Source organism: Procambarus clarkii, chromosome 43 (assembly GCF_040958095.1).
Source record: "Procambarus clarkii isolate CNS0578487 chromosome 43, FALCON_Pclarkii_2.0, whole genome shotgun sequence".
Taxonomy (NCBI): domain Eukaryota; kingdom Metazoa; phylum Arthropoda; class Malacostraca; order Decapoda; family Cambaridae; genus Procambarus; species Procambarus clarkii.
In genome coordinates this window covers 35,946,706-35,973,859 of record NC_091192.1, presented here as the reverse complement: position 1 = coordinate 35,973,859, position 27,154 = coordinate 35,946,706, and the positions used below count along the sequence as shown (strand labels likewise).

Sequence of the window (27,154 nt, the reverse complement as noted above, 5' to 3'; positions counted from 1 at the left end):
TCTGCTGGGGTCTGTGCTTTGCCTTTTAGTGGTGTTCTCCGCTGGCAAATGTGGTGGTTTGGGCTCCCCCTGGTTCGATTCTGGGTTCCTTTGGGTTCCTTGGTTTCGTTCTGGAGGTTTCTTCCTCTTGGGCCCCCTTTTGTGGGTTCAGGGGACTTTGTTTCCTCATGTGACCCGGTTCTGCCTTTTGGGGTTCCGGGGTCTTCCTGGCTTGCAGACTGAGCTTTTTGGGTCTTGGCACATGTTGTGGTTGTGCTGGGACTTTGTGGTTTTGCTGTCGAGGTGGGCCTTTTGATGCAGTTTTGTGCCTTCTTTGCCTGGCCGGCGTAGTGCTCTTTGCCACTAGTCGGCGGCTTGTGCTTTTACACTATATGTCCTCACCTAGTTGTGCTTGTGGGGGTTGAGCTCTGGCTCCTTGGTCCTGCCTCTCAACCGTCCGTCAACAGGTGTATCGGTTCCTGTGCCTCTTGGGCTCTGTCATGTCTACATGTGACATTGTATGGGGGTCAGCCTCGTTCCTTGTGTGAGGAGTCGCCACATTACTTCTTAGTGCCCCTTGTTACATATCCTGTCCTTCTCAACCCTGTCGATTCCCTTGGGTATCTTGTATGTGGTGATCAGGTTTCCCCTCACTTCCTCTTCCAGCGAAGTGTGGTTTCATTCCCGTAGTCTCTCCTCATGACTTCGGTAGTGTACTTTTTCTTTCTGAAGGGGTTCTGTTCCCTTCTCTGTTGACTGGGCGCTGGGGGTGCAGCTTGCTCTGTTGCCTCTCGCTTGGTCCCGCTGTTGGTGGGCGCTTTGGGTTGTCTTCCGGCCTCTGCTGGCGTCGGAGGACGGCTTCTCCCCCTTGGGGGGGGGTTCAGAGCTGGCGGGGTGGGCTTCTTCCCTGCGCTTCGTCATTTCCTCTTCGTAGGTGCGTGGGGCGTGGTCGATCCGCCCCATCCTTCTGGGCTTCCCGTCTGCTCTTTGCAGTCATGGGCTTTTCCCGTCTGCTCTTTGCAGTCATGAGCTTTTCCAGTCTGCAGTTCTTCTGGACTACTTCCGTCTGCGCCCTGGATCCTCTGCCCTGCTCGGAGGACTGTTGTCTCCTGTTCGGATTCTGTTAGGGCCGGGTGCATGGATGGTGGACCTGGACCTCCAGGTCACTTCTTGGCACGTTCCTCTCCAGTTTTTCTGGGGCTAGCACGGTTGGTAATTACCTATGTGTACTTACCTAAGTGTAGTTACAGGATGAGAGCTACTCTCGTGGTGTCCCGTCTTCCCAGCACTCTTTGTCATATAATGCTTTGATTATAATTGTCATATTGTCATATAATGATTGTCATATGTCATAATATGTCTTCATATGATTGTCATACAATGCTTTGGTGGTGGGGCTTCAGGTTTGCTGTTTTTATTGCATTCCCTATTTTGTGAAGGGCACTTTGAATACTCTTTGCATCTTTCCCGGATCTTAGTGCCCTGTCTGCGTCTGAGATTCGGTGTCTGGCCTACCTCGACGACTGGCTGGAGTGGGCTCCCAGTCAGTCCGCTTGTCTGCTCGCCAGGGGATGGTTCTTTCCAGATCGCTGGGTTTGGTTTCCTGGTGATCTGGAGGTTTTACCTTCTGTTTCCGTCCCGGGTTCGGACCTGGGCCTTGTTTCAGGCTCTTGGGCCCCTCATTGTCTTCCCTCCAGAAGTGTTGCTGTGGCTGTGGTCCCGCCTTTGGCTGTTCAGGAGGGGGTCCCGGGTTGCTCAGCGGTTGCTTGGGCGGTTGTGCGGGAGTTTGCACTTCGGCGTGCTTGTCTGCCCGCGGAGTCGGGTTTCGCTCCGGCGTCGGTTGGTTCCTACGGAGACTCCACTTCCGCCTCTTGCATTCCTTGGGTTCCTCTGGGGATCTGGTGTTGGTGCTGCGTCACCAGCTTCCTCTTTGGGGTTTTCGGGGTTCCGTGCCTTGGCGGCTCCCCGAGCCTTCGCTCGATGTGTTCACGGACGGGTCGTCTCTCGGCTGGGGCTTTGTGACCAGTGCTCACCAGGTCGGCCAAGGTTGATGGAGTCTGTCTGTCCATCGGGCTCACAGCCCGGTTCAGGTGTTCATGGCTGTCTGGTTTGCGCTTCGGAGGGTTTGGGTCACTAGGTACTCTACCATTCAGCTCTGTTTGGACTGTTCTCTGGTGGTTCTTGCTGGAACCACAGGGGGTTTGGTTAACCGTGTGGTTCGTGTCTGGGGTGTGTCCTGCGTCCTGGTGGACAGCTGTCTCGGTTCATTCCTCTTCGTGGGTTGGCCAGTCGTCGCCGATTCGTTTTGTTGGCTCTGTTGGGCTTCTGGACTCCTGGCCATGGACGTCTTCGGGTCGGCGTGGTCTAGGCGTCGCCCGTTTTGTGGCGCCCTTCCCACCTGCGAGGACTTCACGGTGGAGGCTTTCGGCAGGCCTGGTCGAGGTGGGGGGTACCTGTACCTCTTCTCCCGGTCCAGCTGTTGCTTCGGGTTCTGGCTCAGTTGCAGCCCGTTCCCACGAGAACAGTCCTTATGGTTCCACTGTGGCCGGCCCGGCCTTCTTTTCAGACGCTGCTTGATAGGTGTCCGTACCCGGGGCGTTTTTCCTGAGGCTTCGCCTCTTTCAGCAGGCCGAATCGGTCCTGTCCGTGACTGGTTCGGCCTTCTCTTTGGCTCTTCGCGTCTGGTATTTTGACGCAGGTATCGCCATCTCTATGGTGTTCAGGTGGCTTTGTTGACGGTGTCCCACCTGCGAGCTTCGTCTTGGAGACTGTATGACGTTTATTACGTCTTCTCGCGTTTTGTTTCCCCTCCGGCCTGCTCATGAGTCGCCTGAGCCATCCTGGTCCTTGTTCAGGGTGCCTTCTTCTCTTCCCCTCCGTTTGTGGTAGCCCCTTCGGTTTTAGTTTCCTCCTCTTTGGTACTGGTGGTAGCTTTATTGGTGTGCAGCCTTTCTCTGTCCTGGCGACGGTCGAGACGGCTGCTTTCCGGAGGGGTTCTTGGGGTATTAGTACTTGTTTGGTTTGGCCGGGGGGTGCGTCCTGTGTTGTCCAGTTGTGCTTTTTGCTGTTGCCGGCGTACCGTTCCTGGGGATGCGCTGTGGTTGATCCGGTTCCTTCGTTCCCTGTTTTCAGGGCTCGGGTCTCCCGGGTCGTCCGCAGTGTTTTCCTTCTTACTGCGGTCTGTCTTTGCGCCCGTGCTGTTCAGACGTTTGCAGCAATTGCTGCTGTGTTGGTGACGTCTCGGGCTCATTTCGGGCGCAGGGAATTGTGGGTCGCACAGGTTTTTGGCCGCCCATCCATGTGTGCGTCTGTTCTTGGGCGTTCTTGTTGCCTTGGGTCGCAGGTTTGCGACCGGTTGTCTTGGCTTTGCGTTGCAGAGTTTGTGGCGGCCGCCTCCCGGGTTAGCCCTTTCTTTTCCTTCTCTTTGGGTATGAAGCTCCAGGGAGCCGTAGGGGCTCCCCACAGAAAACCAGCGTTGAATGTAATGAAACGCCATTTTCTGGGTGAGCCCCGGAGGCTCCCTGGAAACCCTCCCTCCCACCGGTCGGCAGTTTTTTCGCGTTGGTTGAAGCTTAGCTTCCGAACTGGAGCTTGGCAGCCGGCGCGGTAGGTCCGGGGCTCCCCCCTCCCCCTCCCGGGGTGGGGAGGGCTGCGCGGACGATCGGCGCGGCAGTAAAGTGTGATGTTTGCTTGTTTGCTTGTTTCCTTGGGATTGTAGGGAGTTTTCTACCTCTCTGTTCGGTTTTTGTTGTAGTTTCTTACCATGTGGGGTTTGTTTTGTTACGCCTACCTTTCTGGGTGCCTAACCCCGGTCGATGGCAGATAAGGAAAACCCCCAACCATATGGGGTTTTCCAGGGCCATTGCTCCCTGAAACCTCTCTGAAGGGGCCAGGTTCTGGCGCTGGTCCCTGGTAGGTCTGAACTCCTTAGCTAATGTCCCGGTCTAACATAACACACATTAGCCCGATAAGCTCCAGGGAGCCTCCGGGGCTCACCCAGAAAATGGCGTTTCATTACATTCAACGCTGGTTTTTTTCTCTTCTTGGTTTGTAGTGGCCACTTCGGTTCAGGATTATTTCTCTAAGGCTCTTTTCCTATTGGCATTGGCCTCTGGGGTTCGGGTCAGGGAGCTTCATGCTCTCCTCCTGTGCAGGGGTTTCTGCTCCTTCAGTCCTGGTGGTAGGTTTGTTTGGTTGTAGCCGAATCCTTCTTTTCTGGTGAAGAATGAGACTGCTACTTTCCGGAGGGGTCCTTGGGTTGTTGATGCTTGGTTGGTCAGGTGCATCATGTGTTGTGTCCAGTTGCGGCTCTGCGCCGTTATTTGCATGCAATGGCTTACGTGGTCAGGGATGCACTTTGGGTTGACCTGATTTCCCTCCTTCCTTGTTCCCGGACTCGGGTTTCCCAGGTCGTCCACAGGGTTATTAAGTCTAGCCAGCCTGCGGTCTATTCCTATGCCTAGGACATTGGTAGTTTGCTGCTTTGGCTGCCATCTTAGATAACATGTCTTGGGTCGACATTTGGGCACGGGGTTTTTGGAGGTCGAACAGGGTCCTGGCCGCTCACTACCTTGTCAATGTCCCTGGACCTGGTAGGGCCTGCGTTGCATTGGGTCGGCGGTTGCAGCCTATTGTCTCGACTTCACATTGAGGAGTGAGGACTGACCGCCTCCCGGGTAAGTCCCTATGTTTTTCCTTGTCTTTGGGTAGTTATCTCAGGGAGCCGACAGCAGAAAACCAGCGCTGAATGTAATGAAACGTCATTTTCTGGGTGAGTTCCGAAAGCTCCCCAACATTCCTCCCTCCCTCCCTCGGGGGATCGGACCACCACGCCGGCTGCCTTCAGTTCGTAAGCTAGCGTCAACCGGGACAGACGCTTCTTTGGCCCCAAATTCCTGGTCAGTGTTTTGCCTTGTGTGGCATTCTCTACTGTCTTTGTGTGGTGTGTTGTGGCCAGGAGAGCGGTTGTGCGGGAGACTGAACTTCGCCATGCTAGTCTACCCGCCTGGTTGGGTTTGGCTTCGGCGTCTGTTTTGGTTCCTTCGGGAACGCCCCTTCCGCTTCTCTCGCGATCGTTGGGTTCGTCCTCCGGGGGCCTTGTGTCGGTTGCTGCGTCATCAGCTTCTTCGGGATTTTCGGGGTTCGGTGCTTTAGCGCCTTCCTGAGCCTGTGCTCGATGTGTTCACAGACGTGTTGTCTCTCGGCTGGGGCTTTGTGACCAATGCTCACCAGGCCGGCCAGGGACAGTGGGGTCCGTCCTTCCGTTGGGCTCACAGCATGGTTCGGGAGTTCGCTACAGTCTGGTTTGCTCTTCAGAGGGTTCGGGTCGCTCTGAGATCGACCATCTGGCTCCATTCGAACTGTTTTCCTGTGGTTCATTGCCTGAACCTCAGGGGTTCTCTTAGGTCCTTGCCTCTTTGGGGTTGGTCCCTTCGAGTTGTTCGTCTGCTGGATTCTCGGGGTTTGGCTCTCCGTGCGGTTCATATCCGGGGAGTGTCCAACGTCCTGGCGGACGACCTGTCTCGCTTCATTCCCCTGTCCACAGAAAGGACAACCGATGACGACTCGTTTCGTTGGATCTGCCAGACATGTGGACTCCCAGACGTGGACCTCTTCGCGTCGGCGTGGTCTCGGTGTCTCCAAGTTTGTGACGCCCTTCCCCGACTGAGGCGTTCGCGGTGAATGCCTTTCGGCAGGACTGGTCGAGGTGGGGTTACCTGTACCTCTTCCCCCCCTGTCCAGCTGTTGCTTCGGGTTCTGGCGAGGTTGGAGACCTTTCCAGGGAGAGTAGTCATTGTGGCCCCTTGGTGGCCGCCCCAGCCCTGGTTTCCGGCGCTATTTACTCGGTGTCCGAACCGGGGGCGTTTCCCGCGGCTCCGCCTTTTTCAGCAGGTCGGACCGGACCGGTACGAGGCTGGTCCGAACTTCTCCTCTGGTCTTTTTGACGCGGTTATATCACCATTTCTATGGTGATCAGGTGACTTTGTTGATGGTGTCTCACCTGAGAGCTTCGTCTCGGCGACAGTATGAAGTTTCTTGGCGTTTTTTTTCGCCATTTTTTTGCTCTTCATAGGTTGTCTTTTCTTTCGGATCAGGTTGTCTTGTCCTGTCTTTCTTGGCTTTTTCAGGACCGTCATTTGATGCCTAATACTGTCGCCTCGTATCGTGTGGCGCTGGCAGAGCCGCTTTAGCTAGCATTCGGGGTGGACGTCACATCCGCCCCGTTCCGTAAGCTTTCTTGTGCTATGTTTCACCTCCGGCCTACTCATGCGCCGCCTGAGCTGTCCTGGTCCTTGGACAGGGTGCTCTCCTATCTTTCCTCTCCTCGGTTTGTGGTGGCCCCTTCGGTTCAAGATTGTTTTTCCAAGGCTTTGTTTTTGTTGGCATTGACCTCTGGGGGTCGGGTTGGGGAGCTCCATGCTCTCCTCCAGCGCAGGGGTTTCTGGTCTTTTGGTCCTGCAGATCCTGTTTATACGTTTGCAGCCTTCTCCATCTTTTCTGGCGAAGAACGAGACAGCTGCTTTCTGGAGGGGTCCGTGGGTTATTGATGCTTGGTTGGTTCGGCCGGGGGTTCATCATGTGTTGTGTCAGGTTGCGGCTATTCGCCGTTACCAGTGCACCTCAGCTGGAGTAGCTGGGGATGCGCTTTGGGTTGATACGGTTTCCCTTGTTCCCTTGTTCCAGGGCTAGGGTCTCCCAGGTTGTCCGCAAGGTTATTAAGTCTAGCCAGCCTGCAATCTATCCTCATGCCCATGACGTTCGGAAGTTTGCAGCTTTGGCTGCCGTGTTTAGTAACATGTCTTAGGCTCATATTCGGGTGCGTGGATTTTGGAAGTCGAACAGGGTCCTGGCCGCCCATTTTTTGGTGAAAGTGCTTGCTCCTTGGGGTTCTTGTGTTGTTTTGGGTCGCAGGTTGCAGCCAGTTGTTTCGACTTCGCGTTGAGGAGTTTGTGGCCGCCACCTCTCAGGTAAATCCCTATATTCTTCTCTTTGGGTATGTAGCTCCAGGGAGCCGTAGGGGCTCCCCGCAGAAAACCAGCGTTGAATGTAATGAAACGCCATTTTCTGGGTGAGCCCCGGAGGCTCCCTGGCAACCCTCCCTCCCACCAGTTGGCATTTTTTTCGCATTGGTTGAAGCCTAGTGAGGTCCAGCCACCCCCCCCCCCCCCTTCCCCTCTCGGGGAGGAGAGGGAAGGGCTGCGCGGACGACCGGCGCGGCAGTAAATTGTGATAATTGCTTGTTTGCTTGTTTCCTTGGGATTGTAGGGAGTTTTTTACCTCTGTTCGGTTTTTTGTTTTAGTTTCTTACCATGGGGGGTTTGTTTTGTTATGCCTACCTTTCTGGGTGCTTAACCCCGGTCGATGGTAGACAAGGAAAACCCTCGACCACAAGGGGGTTTTCCAGGACCATTGCTCCCTGAAATCTTTCTGTAGGGGCCCAGGTTCTGGCGCTGGTCCCTGGTAGATCTGAACTCCATAGCTAATGTCCTGGTCTAATATAACATACATTAGCCCGATAAGCTGCAGGAAGCCTCCGGGGTTCACCCAGAAAATGGCGTTTCATTACATTCAACGCTGGTTTATTGCCCGGTTTGTTTCTCTTTGAAAATTAATATTAGTTATCCATTCTTTTATAAGATGTGTGTGTAATTGCATCTATTGCAGAAGTTTGTAGTGTATCATTTTGAAGCAGCAATACTTAGTTATTTTAGAGAGATTACAGAAGGTCTGCCTCTTCCCACAAATGGTATTTTTAAACTTATAAATTCTGTCACCAATTAGCTACAAGCTCTGATAGCAATACTTTACAAGTCTTGAAGGCTTCAAACCAATATGTCAAGGCATTTCTTAATTAAAACATTGGTAATGCAGCATGGTATGTGCATAGGTATGTCCTTCAATGCTCCACTCTCCATCTGAAATTCACATATGCCCCAGTCCCAACCCTGTCCAGGCTCTCTTATATGTATGGTAATTAGACATATTGCAAGTAATGGTAATTGTTGAGAATATGCTGAATGCAAGTAAAACAGACTTTTCAATTGCCTACTACAACTTGTAACTAAAAAATGTGTTTTTTTGGTTTGTCAATATAGTTATGCCTTTGTGCCATGTGTTTTCCTCCACAGATGACAATGGTCTGAACCCCATGTGGTGCAGCAATTTGATATTTCATGTGCAGAATCCTGAGTGCAGTCTGATACGTTTTGTTGTCTACGATGAAGATGTCTTCAGAGAACCAAACCAGATTGGCCAAGCAACTTATCCAGTAAGGGAGGGATGCATGTAGAACATTAAAGATTACTTGTATGTTTAAGGCATCTTCCTTCCTGTATACCTAGCATGGAAGTTATTACAATATGTTAGTCATACTCCTGTGCTTTATCAGAATATTTGTCACTTGTATTTTTATAAGCTGCTTAAGATGTAATTATGCTGATAAAACCCTTTCAAGCCATTTAATAATCAAATGCTACCAAGGAAGTGAAGATTAAAACTAGAAAATACTAGCACTCAAGCCTAGTATAATTCCATCTTAAGCAGCATGTGTGTTGTCTGCTTCCCCCCTTCTGTCCTCTTATCTTCCTTAAGGACATTGTTGTCTAGTTCCTGACTATGGCTGCTACTCCCTAAGAGGTCCTGCAGACCTCTTGGTCAATTGTTGTTGTATGGGGGCTCTGTCCTGCATTTTCAGAGGCTATCTGGTAGGGTTAAGGCCGTGCCTGCTCTGAGTCGGAGCAGGTTCCAGGCAGTCAAATTCCCGAGCTGTTGTACTTCAGTTGGCGGGTTCCTCTTCCACACGACGACATTACTTTTATATGTTACTGAAGAATGGCACCTGCCGTAGTTTGCCCTGGTACTTTAACAGGTCGCCCTGTTGATGGGATGGGTGAAGAGACTTCTGGCTGGTTTGGCCAACTCCTGGTCCCCTGATTTGTGGGCTTTTTGGATTGGTTATCTCAGCCTCCAGTGTAGTTTACCTGCCTCCAGCTGAACTCGGCAGAACTCAGGTTCACCCTTGATCTTTCAGGCTTGAATCACTACATTACATGACCACGCTGGCCAGTATCACTCCAACTGCTCCCTGGTGGTTCATTGTTTGAACCGTAGGGGTTGCTTTGATCTTTTGCCCTGTGGAGCTGGACACTGTGTAGCTTGGTTTCTGGATTCTCAGGGTTTGCTTCTCCACCTGGTTCACATCAGGGGCATGTCTAACATGTTTCTGGAAGAGTTATCTCGGTTTAGTCTCTATTTTTTCCATGGAGTTGACCATCGACGACGTGTCATTCCATTGGGTCTGCGAGAAGTTTGAGCTTGCCGAGATGAAGCTCTTTGTGGTGGCATGAAACCAGCACCTTCTTCCTATGTGTTTCATTCCTTGATTGCAAGGCGTACACGGTGGATGCCTTTTGACTGGACTAGTCAAGGTGGAAGTTCATATACTTTTTCCTCTGGTTCAGTTGTTGCTCGGGATTTTGTCCAGGCAGTTGTTCTTAGGAAGGTGTGATCCATCTGTCTCGTTGGTGGTCAGCTGGTGGTCGTGGTTTCCAGCACTTTTAATCCGATGTCTGATTTTGAGAATTTTTCACAAGTTGTCTCAGGGTATTTTGTCACCTCTGGCCTGCTGTTACACCTCCTATCTTATCCAGCACACTTGACAAAGTCTTGGCATTTCTTTCCTTCCTTCGGTCTAGAATACCATTTTTAAGGTGGTGGTTTTGTTGGCATTTGCCTCTGGCTGTCTGGTTGGGGAGCTTCATGCTCTCCTCTGGAGGCATGGGGTTTTACCCCTTTGGTCCTGGTGGGCAATTTCTTGATTTGCATCAGTCTCCTTCTTTTCTGGCAAACAATGAGTTGGCAAGCTTCTGGAGGGACTTTTGTGAATGAAGCTTTGTTGGTTTAGGGGTGTATCATTTGTTGTCTGGTGGTGGTTCATTACCACTACCTACATGCCACTTGTCTACCTCGGTGGACACTTTGTAGATTCGTTCTGTTTCCTTAGTTCCCTGTTTCAAAGCTCGGATTTTCCAAGTTGTGTGCAGTGTTATCGAGTCTAGCCAGCCTGCTGTCTACTCCCCAGACCCTTGAGGTTTACACATACGCTGCTCATGCTGGGGTTTTCTCCAACATGTCTTCTGATAATATTCATACTTGGGTTTTGGTGGTCTAACAAGATCATGGTGGGCTGGTATTTAGTCAACGTCCTGGCTCTTCATCTTTCTTGTGTTGCTTTAGGCCATGTTTCCCAGCCTTCTCCTTTGTTATAGTACCTGCTGTCTCTCCTTCTTTTTCTTCTCTGTGGTTCATTAGCTTCAGGGAGCCACTGGGAATTCCCCCAGAAAATCAGCCATGAATGTAACAAGATGCTAATTTTTTATAGGACACTAATGTCTTCCAGACACCCTACATTTGTACCACCATACTGTTGGTTCATTGGTATTTTGTTCATCTGATTCAGAAGTAACCTGGAAGGGTTAGCTGGGGTGGGGGCTTGGGCTCCAGCCCACCTGGTGGTGGTTATTGATACTAACAGGCTCAAGCTAGTTATGAATGTTTTTGAATGTTTCAATCTTTGTTTTGAATTGTTTGGGAAGTTGTTTGGCTGTTGGTGACTTCCCTCCTGTGAACCTTGCAACTGTTCGTAATACTTCAATGACTTTCCTAGTTGGATGGCGAAATGTCACTCACTCTATGCCTGTGAGACGAGGGCAAAGTTCTGGCTCTGGTTCCCCCGTAGACAAACAACTCCTGCAACTGATGTGACCTAATAGCTAGGAGCAGTCTCGGCAAGATGGCATCTGGAAGCCACCAGGGCTCATCCAGAAAGAGGCATTTTAATTCATTCAACACTGAACCAACTAGGAACGAAAACACGCTGCACCTGATATTCACGAACAATGAGGAGCTAATCAGAGACATTACTGTCTCAGACACTACGTACTCGGACCACAAGCTCATTGAAGTGCAAACTAACATTAATAACGGTAGTAGGCCCAAGAGAAACAACAAGCGAGAAGGGTTATTCAATAAATTCATATTGAATTTATTAATATTCGTATTAGTGAAGGTTCATACACTGAGGATGACAAAGAAATTAGTGAAATTCTAAAAAAGCAGTATGAGGACATGTTTAGCACTCCAATACACATCATGAAAGTGGAAGATTCGAACAATTTCTTTATGAATGATATCCAAACACCTGTAAATATAACTGATATCAACACGAGCATAGCAGATTTGAAAGAGAAATTGACAATATGCCCATACACTCAGCCCCGGGTCCAGACTCATGGAATTCAATATTTATAAAGAAATGCAAAGTGCCAGTAGCACAGGCACTCAGTATAGTGTGGAGGAAGAGTTTGGACACAGGGGAGATACCAGATGCGCTTAAAGCTGCAGACATTGCCCCTCTACACAAGGGAGGTAGCAAAACATTGGCAAAGAATTATAGACCAGCTGCACTAACGTCCCACATAATAAAAGTATTTGAGACAGTGATCAGGAGTCGGGTCACTAGATTCATGGAAACCAATGACCTCCACAATCCAGGCCAACATGGATTTAGAGCAGGAAGATCATGCCTCTCACAGCTACTTGACCACTAGGACAAAATCACTGAGGCATTAGAAGAAAAACATAATGCAGATGTCATATACACAGATTTTGCAAAGGCATTGACAAATGGAACCATGGAGTGATTGCACACAAAATGAGGTCAATGGGTATAACTGGTAAAGTAGGATGCTGGATACTCAATTTCCTGTCGAACAGAACATAAAGAGTAACAGTCAATCAAGTAAAATCGAGTCCGAGCGCAGTTAAAAGCTCTGTACCTCAAGGTACAGTCCTTGCACCACTGTTGTTCCTTATTCTCATATCAGATATAGACAAAAATACAAGTCACAGCTTCGTGTCATCCTTTGCAAATGATACAAAAATCAGCATGAAAATTACCTCTGCTGAAGACACTGATAAACTACAAACAGATATTAACAAAGTTTTCAATTGGGCAGCAGAAAATAACATGATGTTTAACGGTGATAAATTCCAGGTACTCAGATACAGCAAAAATGGGGATCTGAAACATAATACAGGGTACAAAACACAATCGAATCTGCCCATAGCAGGAAAACAGCATGTCAAGGATTTAGGAATAATGATGTCCGACGACTTAACTTTTAGGGAGCATAACCAAGCAAGTATTGCGTCAGCCAGAAAAATAATAGGATGGATTACGAGAACCTTTAAGTCCAGAGATCCCATCACAATGGTTGTACTCTTCAAATCACTTGTGTTGTCCCATCTTGAGTACTGCTCAGTACTCACTTCCCCCTTCAGAGCAGGAGAGATTGCTGAAATAGAGGGAGTACAGAGAACATATATGGCATGCATAGACGAGATAAAGCACCTAAATTATTGGGATCGTCTCAAAGCTCTCCAAATGTACTCACTAGAAAGAAGACTAGAGAGATACCAAATAATATACACATGGAAAATACTGGAGGGACTGGTCCCAAATCTACACAGTAAAATAACAACGTACTGGAGTGAACGACATGGAAGAAAATGCAGAATAGAACCAGTGAAGAGCAGAGGTGCTAGGGGCACAATCAGAGAACACTGTATGAACATCAGAGGTCCACGGTTGTTCAACGTCCTACCAGCGAGATCAGAAATATTGCCGGAACAACCGTGGACATCTTCTAGAGGAAACTAGATTGTTTTCTTCAAGGAATGCCAGACCAACCGGGCTGTGGTGGGTATGTGGGCCTGCGGGCCGCTCCAAGCAACAGCCTGGTGGACCAAACTCTCACAAGTCAAGTCTAGCCTCGGGCCGGGCTTGTGGAGTAGAAGAACTCCCAGAACCCCATCGACCAGGTATCAAGCAGGTACTGGTTTTATAGTAGATTTAGTCCTTAATATTTTCTGTTGGGAACCTCCTCCGGTTACCTAGAGCTATCAGACTGATATACGCTATATTAGTCTGGGGCATCAGTCAATGGAGTTCTGCCTACTGGGGACCATGAGCCAGAACCTGGCCCCCTTAGAGAGGCACAAAGAGCAAAGGCCTATGGAAACCCCATGTGTTTGGGAGCTATCCATGTCTGCCATTGACTGGGGTTAGGCACCCAGAAAGGTTGGCATAACAAAACAAACCCCACCTCGTAAGAAATTGCAACTGAAGACCGAACAGAGAGACGGAACTTCCCCAAAAATGTAAGGAAACAAGCAAACGTCGTTCACCACCGTAGCGCTGCTTGTCCGCATAGCCCTGCCATCCCAGTGAGGGGAAGGGGAGAGCCCTGGACCCCTCTGTGCTGGCTACTCACACCTCAGTTCATAGGCCAATGTGCTTTGGGGCTGTTGTCAACTCTGGCCTTGATTTCTTGGCAGAATTTGTGTCTGCATTGTTTTCTGCTCTTTGTGGTGTAGTAGTGAAGAGTACCATCATTGTACTGGGGCTGCATGGGCTGCCTTCTTTAAGGGCCCTGTAAGTACTACCGTTGGGTTTTAGGGTTGCCTTCCATAGAGCCTTTGGGACTCCACTTCCGTAGGGGTTCTTGCTGCTCAACATTTGCCCCCCTTTGGGGCCCAGCTAAGGACTTTTGTTTGCCCTGGGTAGGAAGTGATTGTTGTTGCTGGTTGGGGCGCAGAGTGCTGCGTTGCACGCTTACTTACGAGGCGGCAATGATCTTGTTCCTTCTTGTGGCATAGTACTTTTGCGGGGTTTTCTTTTATTTTTGTTTTCCTTGCCTGGAGGGGGTCTGCCTTGTTTGATGGTTATTCCATTTAGGATATTTTGGTGGTCCTCCTCTAGGTCCCCATGCTTGTACATGTCACAGGGGTCCAGTTTATAGCCCATTTCCCTTTTTGTTGACATTCGGGGTCCACCTGCTTAGCAGCACCTTGTCTAGGCTTCCCATAGGCAAAACTCCCTACGGGCCCTGGAAAACCCCCCATCGAGGCTTGATTGACTGATTGATGTGTCTTCTGAGTCCCACCTCGCTTTGTGTGAGTTTCGAGGTTGTACAGTGTGACGGTCACTTGTCTCAGTGTGACGGCCCTTGTCTCAGTGTGACGGTCACTTGTCTCAGTGTGACGGCCCTTGTCTCAGTGTGACGGTCACCTGTTTTGCCTCCTTTATGCTGCCTGTTGGATCATCAACACTTTGACCCAGAGTCATGCAAGATGTGTTCTCTGCTCGTGCTTCAGTTTACTTATTCTACTGTAACTGAGATTAGGTTTCAGGCAACTTCCGCGTTTCAGTCTACATTCAAGTTGTTGCAACGCACTAGGTTGGTTGCCCACTCGGATGACCTGGGGCTGCCCCATTTTGGTTTTAAGGACCCGGATTTGGGGGCGTTAGTCGCTTCAACTTTGGTTCAGTTCACAACCCGCAAGTCCTTCACCGGTTAGAGGTTTTTACCCTGCTTCCTTCCCCCCCCCCCCCCCCCACCTCCTCCCCTTGCTTCCGGCTCTCAAACGTCTGAGTGTTTCCTTGTAGGGGTGAGATTTTGTCGATGATGAGACTCGGGCAGCTTCAGGGGCTGCCCCATTTGAGTCCGAGATGGAGGCATTCGAGCCTGCTCATCCTGCCAAGGATTCTGGATCCTAGCAGCAGACTGCCTTTGCTGCCTTTTCTTCAGGGATATAGGGTATGGAGGACTGCTCTGCCCCGAGGACTGGCTTGGAGGCTTCCGGGGTTGGGGAGGAGTCGCCCTGCGGGGCTTGGGCCCCCTTTGATCCAGCTTGGGTTTTCGTGCCCTCATTGCGGGGTTTGTTGTTTGCAGGGGAAGGGGTTTTCTTAGCCCCCCCCCCCCCTTGCCTGTACAAGTTTGATTTGGAAGCTGGCTCCTCTCCTGGGTTTGGTTCCGGGTTCCCTTGGGTTCCTCAGCTCCCTCTTTCCATAGGTTTTCTGCCTCTCAAATCCTGCCTAAAGAGGTTTGGAGGCTTTTGTTGCTTACCTCCTGCAAGACCCAGATTTTGCCTCTGTGATGGATCCGTCTTTGTTTGAGTACGGCTCTTCCCCGTATTAAGTGCATTATGAAGTTCAGGAGTCTTCCTGGCTTGCAGACTGCCCTTTCTTTTCACAGGGAAACGTGGCATGGGTTTTGTTGGATGCGCCTCGCAGGCATTTGGCCTTGGTCTTGCGTTTCTTTTCCCTTCTCAAGTTATCTTCGGACTGGCTTGAGGAGGATGTGGAGGCGTTGAGTGTTGGCCCTTCGTCTTGGGCGCTAGCCTCGACGGCTCGGGCGTTGGCCATGCTGTTGAAACTGTTTGCGCCGATACTCCGGGAGGCAGTGTCTCTGGTCTTTGTCTCTCGCCTCGAGTGTCGCCAGGCTGTGCTCACTCTCTCTTTGGAATCCGCTAAGACCCTGGCTCTTAGGTATTCATTGACTGTTTGTTCGTTGCTGTTTGCAGACACTGCTATCACACAGTTTCTGCAGACACTGCTGTCACACAGTTTTCTGCAGTAGTCGTTCTATATCGGATTTGTTGCTTCTCCGGGGGTGACCATTCTCGGGCCTCTCAAAAGGGTCATGCTGGGGCTCGGGGTTCTTCTAGTCGAGGTAGGTTCTTGGTGCCAGTTTCTGAGCTTGCACTTCCTCCGCAGTCGGCATAATGCTTGCTCTGCTTGTAGGCCGACTTCTTATAAAGGACGTCGTCCCTTTCGCAGGTCGCCCCGTTGATGGGGTGCTGAGGGGGAAGCTCGGGCTGTTTGCTCACGCCTGACCCCACGATTTTTGGGCATTTTGGGTCGTGTTGTCCTCTGGCCTGTGGTGGCGTTAGGTGGCTCCTCCTCCTCCTGGTGGTTCAGGGCTGGCAGAGCAAGCGACTTCCCCTTCGTTTCGTCGGGTCATCCTGGAGTGGGTGCGCCTAGGCGTAGTCGAAATGACCTCATCCCTCAGGTGGATTTCCCGCCTGCTCCCAGTGCTGAAATGGGACTGTGGGGATCTTTTGTTCATTCTGGACTTGTTCCCGTCTGAACCTCTGAATTCCTTACCTCCTCCTTTCAGAGGACCACTCTGTCCCAGGTCCAACTTCTTTTGGCGCCGGGTTCTTGGATGGTGTGTCTGGACCTCCAGGATGTGTATTGGCACATCCCTATTCATCCGGGGTACAGGGACTGGTTGGATTTTGTCGTGGGGCGGTAAGCTTGCCACTTTCGTTGCCTTCCTTTTGGCTTGAATCTGGCACCTTGGGAATTCACACATCTTACCCGGGTCGTGGTGGCCTGTCTGCTCTTTCGGTCCTGGTAGTTGGTTTGTTCAGTTGCATCTGTCTCCTTTTCTGGCGAAGAATGAGACAGCGGGCTTTTGGAGGAGCCCTTGGGTCATTGATGCTTGGTTGGTCAGGCCAGGGGTGCATCATGTGTTGTGTTCGGTTGCAGCTCTCCGCCGTTATCTGCATGCCGCCGCCTCTGTGGCTGTGGACGCGCTTTGGGTTGACTCGATTTCCCTCGCTTCCTGTTCCAGGGCTTGGATCTCGAAGGATTATCAAGTCGGGCCAGCCTGTAGTCTACCCTCATGCTCATGACATTCGTAAGTATTCTGCTTTGGCTGCCGTGTTTGGCAACATGTCTTAGACTGACATTCAGGCACAGGGGTTTTGGAGGTCAAACTGGGTCCTGGTTGCTCATTATTTGGTAAATGTTCCTGGTCCCGGTTGTTCATGTGTGGCTTTGAGTTGCAGGTTGCAGCCAGTTGTCTCGACTTAGAGTTGATGTGCACATTGTGGCCGCCTCCCGGGTAGGTCTTTGTTTTTGTAACTCCAGGGAGCCGGAGGGGCTCCCCACAGAAAACCAGAGTTGAATGTAATGAAATGCCATTTTCTGGGGGAGCCCTGGAGGCTCCCTGGCATCCTCCCTCCCTCTGGTCAGCAGTTTCGTTTTTGATGCTCAGTCTCCGAACCAAGGTGTGAGTAGCCGGCACTGGGGTTTGGGGCTCCCACCTTCCCCTCCCGGGAAAGCTGCTCAGACAAGTGGCACGGCAGTGGTGAATGATGTTTGCTTGTTTGCTTGTTTTCTTAAGTTTTCTTATGTGGGAGTTCTGTCTCTGTTCCGTCTTTGGTTGCAATTTCTTACCAGGTGCGGGTTTGTTTTGTTATGTCTACCTTTCTGGGTGCCTAACCCCAGTCGATGGCAGACATGAAATGCTCCCAAACACATGGGGGTTTCCATAGGCCATTGCTCCCTGTGTCTCTCTGAAGGGGGGGAAGGGCTAGGTTCTGGCTCGTGGTCCTTAGTTGGCAGACCTCCATTGACTGATGCCCCAGACTAATATAGCGTATGTCAGTCCGATAGCTCTAGGGAGCTTCTGGGGCTCGGCAAGAAAAATGGGGTTTCATTACACTCAACTCTGGTTTTTGTGTTTTTGCGTGCAGATCATGTGTATACGAGAAGGCTACCGCAGTGTCCCACTAAAAAATGCTTATTCTGAGGAGATTGAACTGGCATCTATACTTATTCACCTCAAGAGCACAAGAGATGTAAGTACCAGATTGTTGTTGTTGAAAACAATACATTGACTTGTATGCATTAGATAAGGCTATGATGTGTTGTTAGAGCTCTCACTCGCTCATCACATAAATGAAATATGCCAGGTTAGGTTGGAGCTTATGGGCACTGTTCCTTCACTGTTCACTGCTGTGCACCCACCACAAATTAGGCACCTGGATGTAAAGTAATTAGTGGGTTATGTTAAAGGAAAAACAAGTAGGGTAAAACTTTAAGTGAATTGAATCCTTTCCTGTTAAGAAAGTTCTGAAGGTTTGTTCTCATATACCCTCATGTAAAAAAAAAAAAATTGTAATGGCTCTTACATCAGTTACTAATGATGTTCGGTTTGGCACCAATGGCTGTAAGGAATATAGCTGAAAATAAAAAGAATAAAAAATTATAATTTTCCCATAAGGAATAATGTAAATTGGATTTCCCAGTAGCTGAACAACAACTATTGGTAAACCGATTCATCTGGGATGCATGTTTACATTTGAGTGCCAAACAAACGATCAACTACCGAACATGAACACAGTGTTCGAGTGCCGAGTTGTTCAAGTGGGGACTGTTCGATCCCAATGTTCCACTGTACTGTTTAATGATTTAGAATCAACAAAAAATATACATGGTACAGTATATGAATAATAAATTAAATAAAAATAAGCAAATATTGTACTGAGATTTTCTTGCATTTCAAACTTTAGCCCCTTTTGTTTTTTGTTTTTTTACACTTGCATACATTTTTGTTGCCTCTCTGTTTATTGTATAAGGTGATCAAGCAAGAAAGAGCACAATGGAGTCATCTCAAAACACTACTGATGAACTTGGTGTACATTACCTGTACAGTATTCTGGATCTATTGAGATCTGGCTCACTCAGTCTTGGGCAAGTGGACATCTCTAGAACAAGACTAAGAAAATATTTAACTTGCACTAAACACTACATAAATCAATTGGCAAGCTAATAAATATACAGGTCTTAATTCCCAATAAATAAATAAATAAATAGATGTCATAACATGTTATGATGTATAAAATGTTATTACGTACCTGAAATATACTGAAAGTAAGTAAATATGCCTAGTGGTTTGAGCAGGCTGATGAATGGAGTGGTAGAAGCCTGGTCAGGAGGTGCACCGTCTACATGTGGCTCTGGCTTTGTTTACATTTCATCGCCAAGAGATTGTAGCACATAGGCACGTCTCCACCATGTTTGAAAAGCTTATTTGTTGGAATATAGAGCAAGACAATGGAGAACTTGCTTTATCACAGCAAACCTACTATTATTTGGCCACATCTGCACATCACAACCAGAGGGATAAACCTACTTCTGCATCATATTAAATAATTAATCAAAACCTGTATCATAACCTAACTTATAAATTTACACTGCCTGAGCTAGATAATCTTCACCCTGAAAAATAGATATTTTGTATTTGTAGCAAGATGTACGCAGTGAACTGAAGCATCTAAGACTAAGATGCACCATGTGCACAAGACAGATGTGTTGTGTTACATCATCACATGCTCTGCCACCTCTACATGTCACTTACTCTCCAACCTTAACATTGGCAAAGTTTGATTCTTTGGCTTTAAATTTGAAGGTTGTTCTAATTAGACTATACATGGAGAGTGATTGAAAAGTAAAACATAATCAGCAGTTTTAAAGGAAGTTAATTTTGTAACCTCTGGTATTTTGGTGGCACTAATGTTTCACTCCACAACAATGATAAATATGCAGTTAGTAGAACCATCACCAGAAAAAATAAATGGTTTTTGTGTTCAGAACCACCAATGAATTTCAGCTTCAGTATCTATATCACAGTGAAATTAAAAAATTGTTTGAGGAGACCCAAATTTGCATTGCTGTCTATAGAAGGCATCGTGATGCTTCACTGCACGTCTTGTAGGAAAGTTGCTCGAGAGCTTCAGGTGGGAGGTACTCGGTTATCCTCTATAGTTCTGACCTTGTACCATCTACCTTACTTCAGGGCTTAAAAGCAACACATTACAAGATAATGTTAGTCGAGATGCTGCAGTTGAACATAAGTTTGAGAGTATATTAGTAATAATTCCCATTGTTACGGACAGGAAGCCAGTAATTAGGCTTATCAAGGCTCCCCTAAGCCAGCTACCAATCTTCCCCCAGGATGCAAGCTACAACAGTTGCCAAACTCCTGGATGCCTACTATACTGCTAAGTGAACTTAGCAGTATATTAGATAAATATTATATTACTTAGCAGTATATTAGAAGTGAGCATATTAGGTAAAAGGAAAAGTATCCATCCCTTTCTGTCCTACCCTGGGATTGAATCCAGATCCCTCAGTTGTGAACTGAGGACGTAGACCACTGTGCTACGGACCAATTCCTATGGAATTGACAAAAGATAATTTTATTTTCTTGGAATAAATATCTAGCCTTGGTAGTGACTGGTTATTATTGCCTAAATACTTGTGACACACTTTGGAATAAATTAACTTAAAAATTACAAGAGCTTGTAGTATTGAAACAGCTGAATTATGTTCTGGAAGCCCTTTTCTTATGATGTGTTGTGTACATGTTCTACCCCCTTTGTTTGGGATAAATTTCTTTACATAGTGATTTCATGTCAATTAATCTGAATTAATCTGCAGGATGAATATGAGACACTGCTGAAACTCAGGGCGCAGATCATCGAGATGCTGGATGTGTCAAAACGCAAACATGAAGAAGAACGGATCTTAATACTAGAGCGAAGATTAAGCTCACTAGAAAAGGATATATTAAAATTTCAAGGGAAATTAGCAGCTAAGTTTGAAAATATGAAGCTAGGCATCACTACCTCACCACTCCTCAGTAAGTCTAAAAGAAAATGTAATTTGGCATATCAATAATTTTAATGGCTCCTGCTGCATATTAGTAAGGGTTCTCTTAATGTTTTCCATTTTTATTTATTAATAGGCCAGTGCATTTTCAATAGTTTGTATTTCATGTGTCTGTCTACCAGGATGCAGTATTTTACATGATTGTATTTTTTGTTGATTGGTTGTGCATACCTAGTTGTGCCGATGGGGGAGCAAGATTTACTTAGCGTAGTTAACACTGACCCACAGGACAACTAATAATGACAAAGAAATAGGTGGTATTTTAAAGAACTGCACAGTACTTTGTCTCAGTATTTACTAGAGAGGAGTAGTTTTATCTGGAGCTCAAGCAATCTGTATGTGGTGAAGAGGATAAGTTGACTAGTAAGTTTCTTGTAGGGTTCTTAACCCTTAGGCCACTAAGGGCCTTTTGGCCTTCAACACCCACAAGCACAAAAAAAAAAAAAAAAAAAAAAATTCATCTTATGAAAGTGTTTGTGTTCCCTGATCATGGGAAAAATAAAAAACAAAAAAAATCGTAGGTGGCATATTTTGGCCGCAATAGGGCGGGGAAGTCTGGCAAAAAAGAGGTGATGCCAGAGCAGGCGCCAGACGAGGTCTGTTCCACCCCAGCTGTCAGGCGGGAGTTGCCACAAAGATATTATTACCTAATTATTTCAATGTCTGATTTTTTTTTTTTTTTTTTTTGCAGTAATATTATTCAATAGTGTGTATTGTGATATATTTATATAATAAAATGTGTGAACCATTGCTATACTCAAAATTATGATGTGCATTTTAGTGATTCAATTATTATGTTCATAAAACAATAAACAAATAGTTTTGCTGTTATTACACTATATACACAGGTTATATATAAGTATCTGCATGTTTTGTTCACCATAACGAACTACTAAGTTGGTCTTGTGAGTCAAAAAGCAACGAAGAGTGGCCACCACTCACTAGCCAGCCAGCCACTCGCCACCACTCCCTCACCTCACTCTCCAACATACTCCTCCCACTATACTGTTTTTGCTTTTATTCACTATACACATACGTTATATATAAGTATCTACATGTTTTGTTCACCATAACTGTACATCTAAGATTCTATGGTGAGTTCAGGCAATAAGAGACATAGCTACACATAGTCAGCTGGTGGCTGCCGTCCTCACTGGTTCAAAGCCAGACGCACTAATATTTCTCCTCCAACAATACTGTTTGTAGTGTTATTACACTATATACACACACATTATATGTAGGTATCTACATGTTTTATTCAACATAACTGTACAAATAACTTGGTATGGTGCCTAAAGACCATAGTGGCCACTAGTACACAACATGACATGTCGTGCAGATGATGCCCCCTTCCTTGCCAAAATGGCTTCTCCCAACATACTCCTTTTGCTGTTATTACACTATGTATACACACACACGTTATATATAAGTATCCACATTGGTGTTCACCATAGTGAACCACTAAGCTGGTATAGTGAGTCCAGACAGTAAAAGGTGGTCACACAGAGTCAGCAGACAACGCTACCTCCCTCCCCACGAAGCTTACAACTCCCATTGCAGCACTTATTATCACCAGAATCCTGGTCATTTTTATCACAGTCAGGGATCTTCTGTAATACTATCATCGCTAAATAATAGCATGTACATATATATATATTGTGCCATTTTTAGGCGATGCTGTGGTCACAAACTGAACAGTGGTGCTGTAAGCTCATGCTGCGTGCACCAGCCTCGCTCAGTACTGAGGCTCTCACACCCGGGAATGTTGCCCACGATTTTTTTTCTAGGTGGTGTCTGTTAACTATCAGTCATGGCTGGACTATAGCTGCCCTTATCCCTTGCGGGGCATTTGAAATCGTGCACTAGAACCTCAATCATCTATATATGTATTGCGCGGTTTTGGTAAAGTTACTCCCATCGTCTATATATGTATTATGCGGTCTAAGGGTTAAAGACTGTAATGATTTTCTTGGTGTGCTCTTATCTTTCATATTTAATAAATAAGAACATAAGAATGAAGGTAACTGCAGAAGACCTATTGGCCTATATGAGACAGCTCCTATTTATATCCATCCAATCTCATTCATATAGATGTCTAACCTACGCTTGAAACCGTCAAGGGATCCTACTTATATTATGTTACGCGGTAATTGGTTCCAAATCAACAACCCTGTTACTGAACCAGTATTTACCCATCTCTTTCCTAAATCTAAATTATCTAATTTATACCCATTATTTTGTGTTCTGTCTTGTGTTAGTACTTTTAATACCCTATTAATATTCGCCTTTGTTGTGTACATTCATCCACTTGTACACCTCTATCATGTTACCACTAATTCTTCGCCTTTCTAGAGAATGTAATTTAACCCTTAAATTGCGCATAGCTATATACCATTTGACACCCACAGGCGCATACAAAAAAAAAAAAAAAAAAAAAAAAAAAAAATATTTTTTCTTCCTAATCTGTTAATTTGTGTTCACTGATCACGGGAAAAATAATAAAAAAAATCGTAAGTGGCATATATTGCCCACTATAGGGCGGGGAAGTGTGACAAAAATCAGGCGCTGACTGAGCGTGCGTCCCAGGCGGTCTGTTGATCGCCAGCTGTCAGGCCAGAGTTTCCACAAAGAGATAATTACCTAATTATTTCAATGTCTCTGAGTTTTCGTAGTTTTTTTGCTGTAATATTATTCAATAGTGTGTAGTGTGATATATTTATATAATAAAATTAGTGAATCATCGCTGTACTCAAAAATATGGTGTGCATATTGTTGATTCAATTATGTTCATCAAACGGTGAACAAATACTTTGTCGGTTATTACACTATATACACAGGATATATATATAAGTATCTGCATGTTTTGTTCACCATGACAAACCACTAAGTTGGTATGCTGAGTGGCAGTGGCAGTGGCAGGCAGTGACTGGCTGCCACTGGCTGCCACTGGCTGCCACTCACTCCCTCCCTCACCTCACCTCACCTGACTTGCCACCATTCTCCACCAACCATACTGTTTTTACTTTTATATACAGACGTTATATATAAGTATTTACATGTTTTGTTCACCATAACTGTACATCTAAGCTTGTATGGTGAGTAAAGGCAGAGAGACGTAGCTACTCGCACAGTCAGCTGGTGGCGGCCGCCCTCAAGGCCAGACGCACTAATATTTCTCCTACAACAATACTGTTTGTGGTGTTATTACGCTATATACACACATTATATATAAATATCTACCTGTTTTATTCACCATACTTGTACAAGTAAACTGGTATGGTGCCCAAAGACCATCGTGGTCATCAGTAAACAACATGGTAAGTCCTGCAGACGACGCTCCTCCCTCACCAAAATGGCGGTCCCAACCTCCTACTCTCGCTGTTATCTCACACTATACACACGTTATATATAAGTATCTACATTTGTGTTCACCATAGCGAACCACTAAGCTGGTATGGTGAGTGCAGTCAATAAAAGGTGGCCACACACACTCAAAAGACAACGCCACCATCCTCCCTCCCACAGCATTACTCCTCCCTCCATGGCGCACAGCGCCAAATATCACCACAATCCTGCTATTATCAGAACCCTGGTCAGTTTTATCACAGTCAGGGGTCTTCTGTAATAATATCATTGCTACATAATAGCATGAACAAGTATATTATGGCATTTGTAGGCGATGCTGTGGTCACAAGCTGAACAGCAGTGCTGTGAGCTCATGCTGCGTGCGTCAGGCTTGGTAGCTCACTCAATACTGAGGCCCCTAACACCCTGGAGTTTGTTGTTGCATACATGTTGCACGCTGGACTTGTGATCCTGTGGTCCCGGGTTCGATCCCAGGCACCGGCGAGAAACAATGGGCAGAGTTCCTTTCACCCTATGCCCCTGTTACCTAGCAGTAAAATAGGTACCTGGGTGTTAGCTGTCACGGGCTGCTTCCTGGGGGTGGAGGCCTGGTCGAGGACCGGGCCGCGGGGACACCTAAAGCCCCGAAATCATCTCAAGATAACCTCAAGATGATGGAAGTGGAGCAAATGTTATGTGCTTAAATTGATTTGCCAAGTACAGGTACTTCTGAAGGGGGCATTCTCGTGGTATTCAGCTGATGCTCTCTAGGTTTAAACATAGAAATGAAAGGAACAACATATAATGAAAGTTAAAAAATATGTACATAGGTTTTAGGGCTCTTTGCTAAAAAACAAATGCTAGAAACCTTATGTGCTTATGTGACATCATTGTGCAAAACTAGACAGTTACCCCAGTTCTTTTTGCCCTTGTCCATGCCTGACTAATTAAAACAAGCAAGTCAAAGGCTTGGCAAGCTGTAATTTTCTATTAAAAATCTATGCAAACATTTCAACCTTAATTCTGCCTCGGTTAAAATAGAGCAAGAAAGGTATTACCTCGCATATCTAGACTGGGGCATCATTAAAGCATTGTCCTGGTGCTACATGATCAGAAATGAAATGAAAGTAAAATATCACCGTGCCATGTACAGTAGTACAAAGTAAAGATTTAAATAAGCCTATAGGCCAGTATGCCATCTGTGTAAACATTGTTCTGGTGTGTTCATATGATGTCATTGTTTAACCTAGGCTTATACCCTAGCAGTTCAAATACTGTATAAGCAAATAAATAGAATAGTAGCATCTTCAAAAGCAATTATTCAGAATAAAGAGGACAATATGCAATTATAAGAGGGTGACCTAATACTCAAGATTCTAGATCGGTTCCTAGTACAGGATGACACTTGCTCTCGCTAGGCTCTTAGATATGGGTTTGTTGTTTCTCATAAGATGTACGAAAACTGCCTACAAAAAGATGTCAAGAGACAAATGATAAAGATGGAATATAATAATTGTACAAAAATTAAGAGAAATGACTGGGAATGAAAAAAAAGGTAAAGGATGGAGTGTTCTAAAAGAAATGGGTGACTGGAGAATAAATAAGGCTAATTAGAAGTGATGAATAGATTGAGGGGGGGGGAGGAAATGCTCCAGTGTAGATGGACTAATTGCTGATGTGTTAAGTTTAGGGGATGACATGATGGACATATGTGTATATCAGGTGTGACACATGTAGTAACTGGATAATATAATTAGAAAGCACACTAAGGTTCTTTCTGCCTTTTCTTATCTAAACCCAATATATAAAATGTAAGACTTTGTTTTTTTTTTTTCAGAAGTGGAGATGCAGCAGTGTCACTGAGATTGTAAACTGCACATCAGTGCCATTAGTGGCTCTAAACTGCCATGTATTTTAAGTGATGCTCAGTTAAGCAACTGTGTTGCTGGCAGTTGTAAACTGCACAAGCCTGGCATTGGAGGTTCTAAACTAAACTCTAGTGTTATGTTGGTTGTCGCTGCGCATTGCTGTCATTTGCAAGTCATATCAAGAATGAACGTAGCACACGGCTAACGATAAATAAAGCACTAGTGTGTTCCTCCCCCTATCCAGTACATCGTCTCCCCCAGTCCTCGTTCTCTCCCATTGCATTGTAGAGCTGGTGTTGTCAACGCCTGTCAATTTCCATCTGAGTTGGAAATACTCATACCCATTATATCATAACATGTTTCCTCAGCTCTGTGTTCCTTCCCTCTACAGTGCAATTGATGTATGTTGGCATCATCACAAGTAAGAGGTCAAGTCTCATCCATCCAGCAATGCTTTGCCATAAATCATAGTCACTTTAATTACTCCATCCAGTCCTAATGTCCAGAAGAGTCTTAATCATATCAACTAAAGTGATGTTACATTGCCATCATATGGAGCATACAGGTATTTTGAGTGGTTATCCGGAGCCTTGGGCCTGGTGTGGATCAGCAGGTATAGCTGAAGAGTGGAAGAGCCATTCTGGCCGGGAGTGTAGCTTCATTTCCCTTTAAGTCAACTTCTAAGTCATTCTTTTAATATGTAGTGTATTCTTAGTTTTACCAAAATATTTGTTTTTTCTAGTTGTGTGTGTAAACAGTGTTTAAGTAAAAAAAATAATAGCAAACCAAGACTTGGATCATTTGTTTGCACAAATATGAAAGGAACAAAAAAAGTTGGTATGAAGGTAACTTGTCTAGGCAGGTGTTCATCAGCATTGTGGTAAACATCTGGAGAATTATGCAAGCACACCAATTGAGTCCCTTTCAATTTTATATTGACAAAAAATAAACTCACTACTTTATATTATTGATTATGCTGACACATGTGTTGGCACATACTTTTTGTGCTATTTGCATGAAATGGTAATATCTGTATACTTGTACTTAGTGTAGTAGAAAATAAGGCCATAGATTTGATGCTCATTGTTTCTTCCATATTTTCTAGAGAAACATCCTGTTACTTTTATAATTAATAAAAGTTTATAACACAATATTTATTTCAGTAGTTGAAGGTTATGTTGAATTTTTGGTGAGTTTTGTTTTGACTTTAACAATGTTGAGGAAACGACTTGATCATTAAGAAATGACAACGTTAATTGACATGTAACAATGTACATGATCATGCTGACTTGTTACAAAATTACTATAGAAAACCAAAATAAGATTTTTCCGTTTATAAAACCCTAAAATAAGTAATAGCTTAATTTAGATAGCTCCTCCTTTTTCATGACACTGTCTTCGACGCTGCCCTCCGCTCTATTCCTCGCTCTTCCTCTCGGGGTCCACGGAAGTGCGTTCCCTGGTGGAATGCGGACTGTGCTCGGGCTGTCCGCTGTAAGCGTGCAGCCTGGAAGAAGCACCGCCGTAGGCAGACGACCGATTCTTTTCTTTTCTTTCGGAAAGCGAGTGCGGTGGCCCGTAGGGCCATCCGTAC

General features: G+C 46.3%; 1 protein-coding gene across 5 annotated transcripts in view; it reads left to right on the top strand.

Annotated features, from left to right (window-relative positions):
- Window positions 1–26,711, top strand: part of sl (small wing phospholipase C gamma 1) — a 171,531-nt gene extending 144,820 nt beyond the window's left edge. For 4 of the 5 annotated variants that reach the window (XM_045738972.2, XM_069300253.1, XM_069300254.1 and 1 more), the window contains exons 24-27: window positions 8,109–8,248; window positions 17,368–17,472; window positions 20,117–20,318; window positions 25,530–26,711. In XM_045738972.2, coding sequence (XP_045594928.1) covers window positions 8,109–8,248; window positions 17,368–17,472; window positions 20,117–20,318; window positions 25,530–25,555 — 473 coding nt within the window. In that variant the 3' untranslated portion in view covers window positions 25,556–26,711. Of the gene's footprint in view, window positions 1–8,108; window positions 8,249–17,367; window positions 17,473–20,116; window positions 20,319–25,529 lie in introns of those variants that run through there. The other variant, XM_069300256.1, reaches the window with a different exon arrangement.
- The last annotated feature ends 443 nt before the right edge of the window (window positions 26,712–27,154 follow it).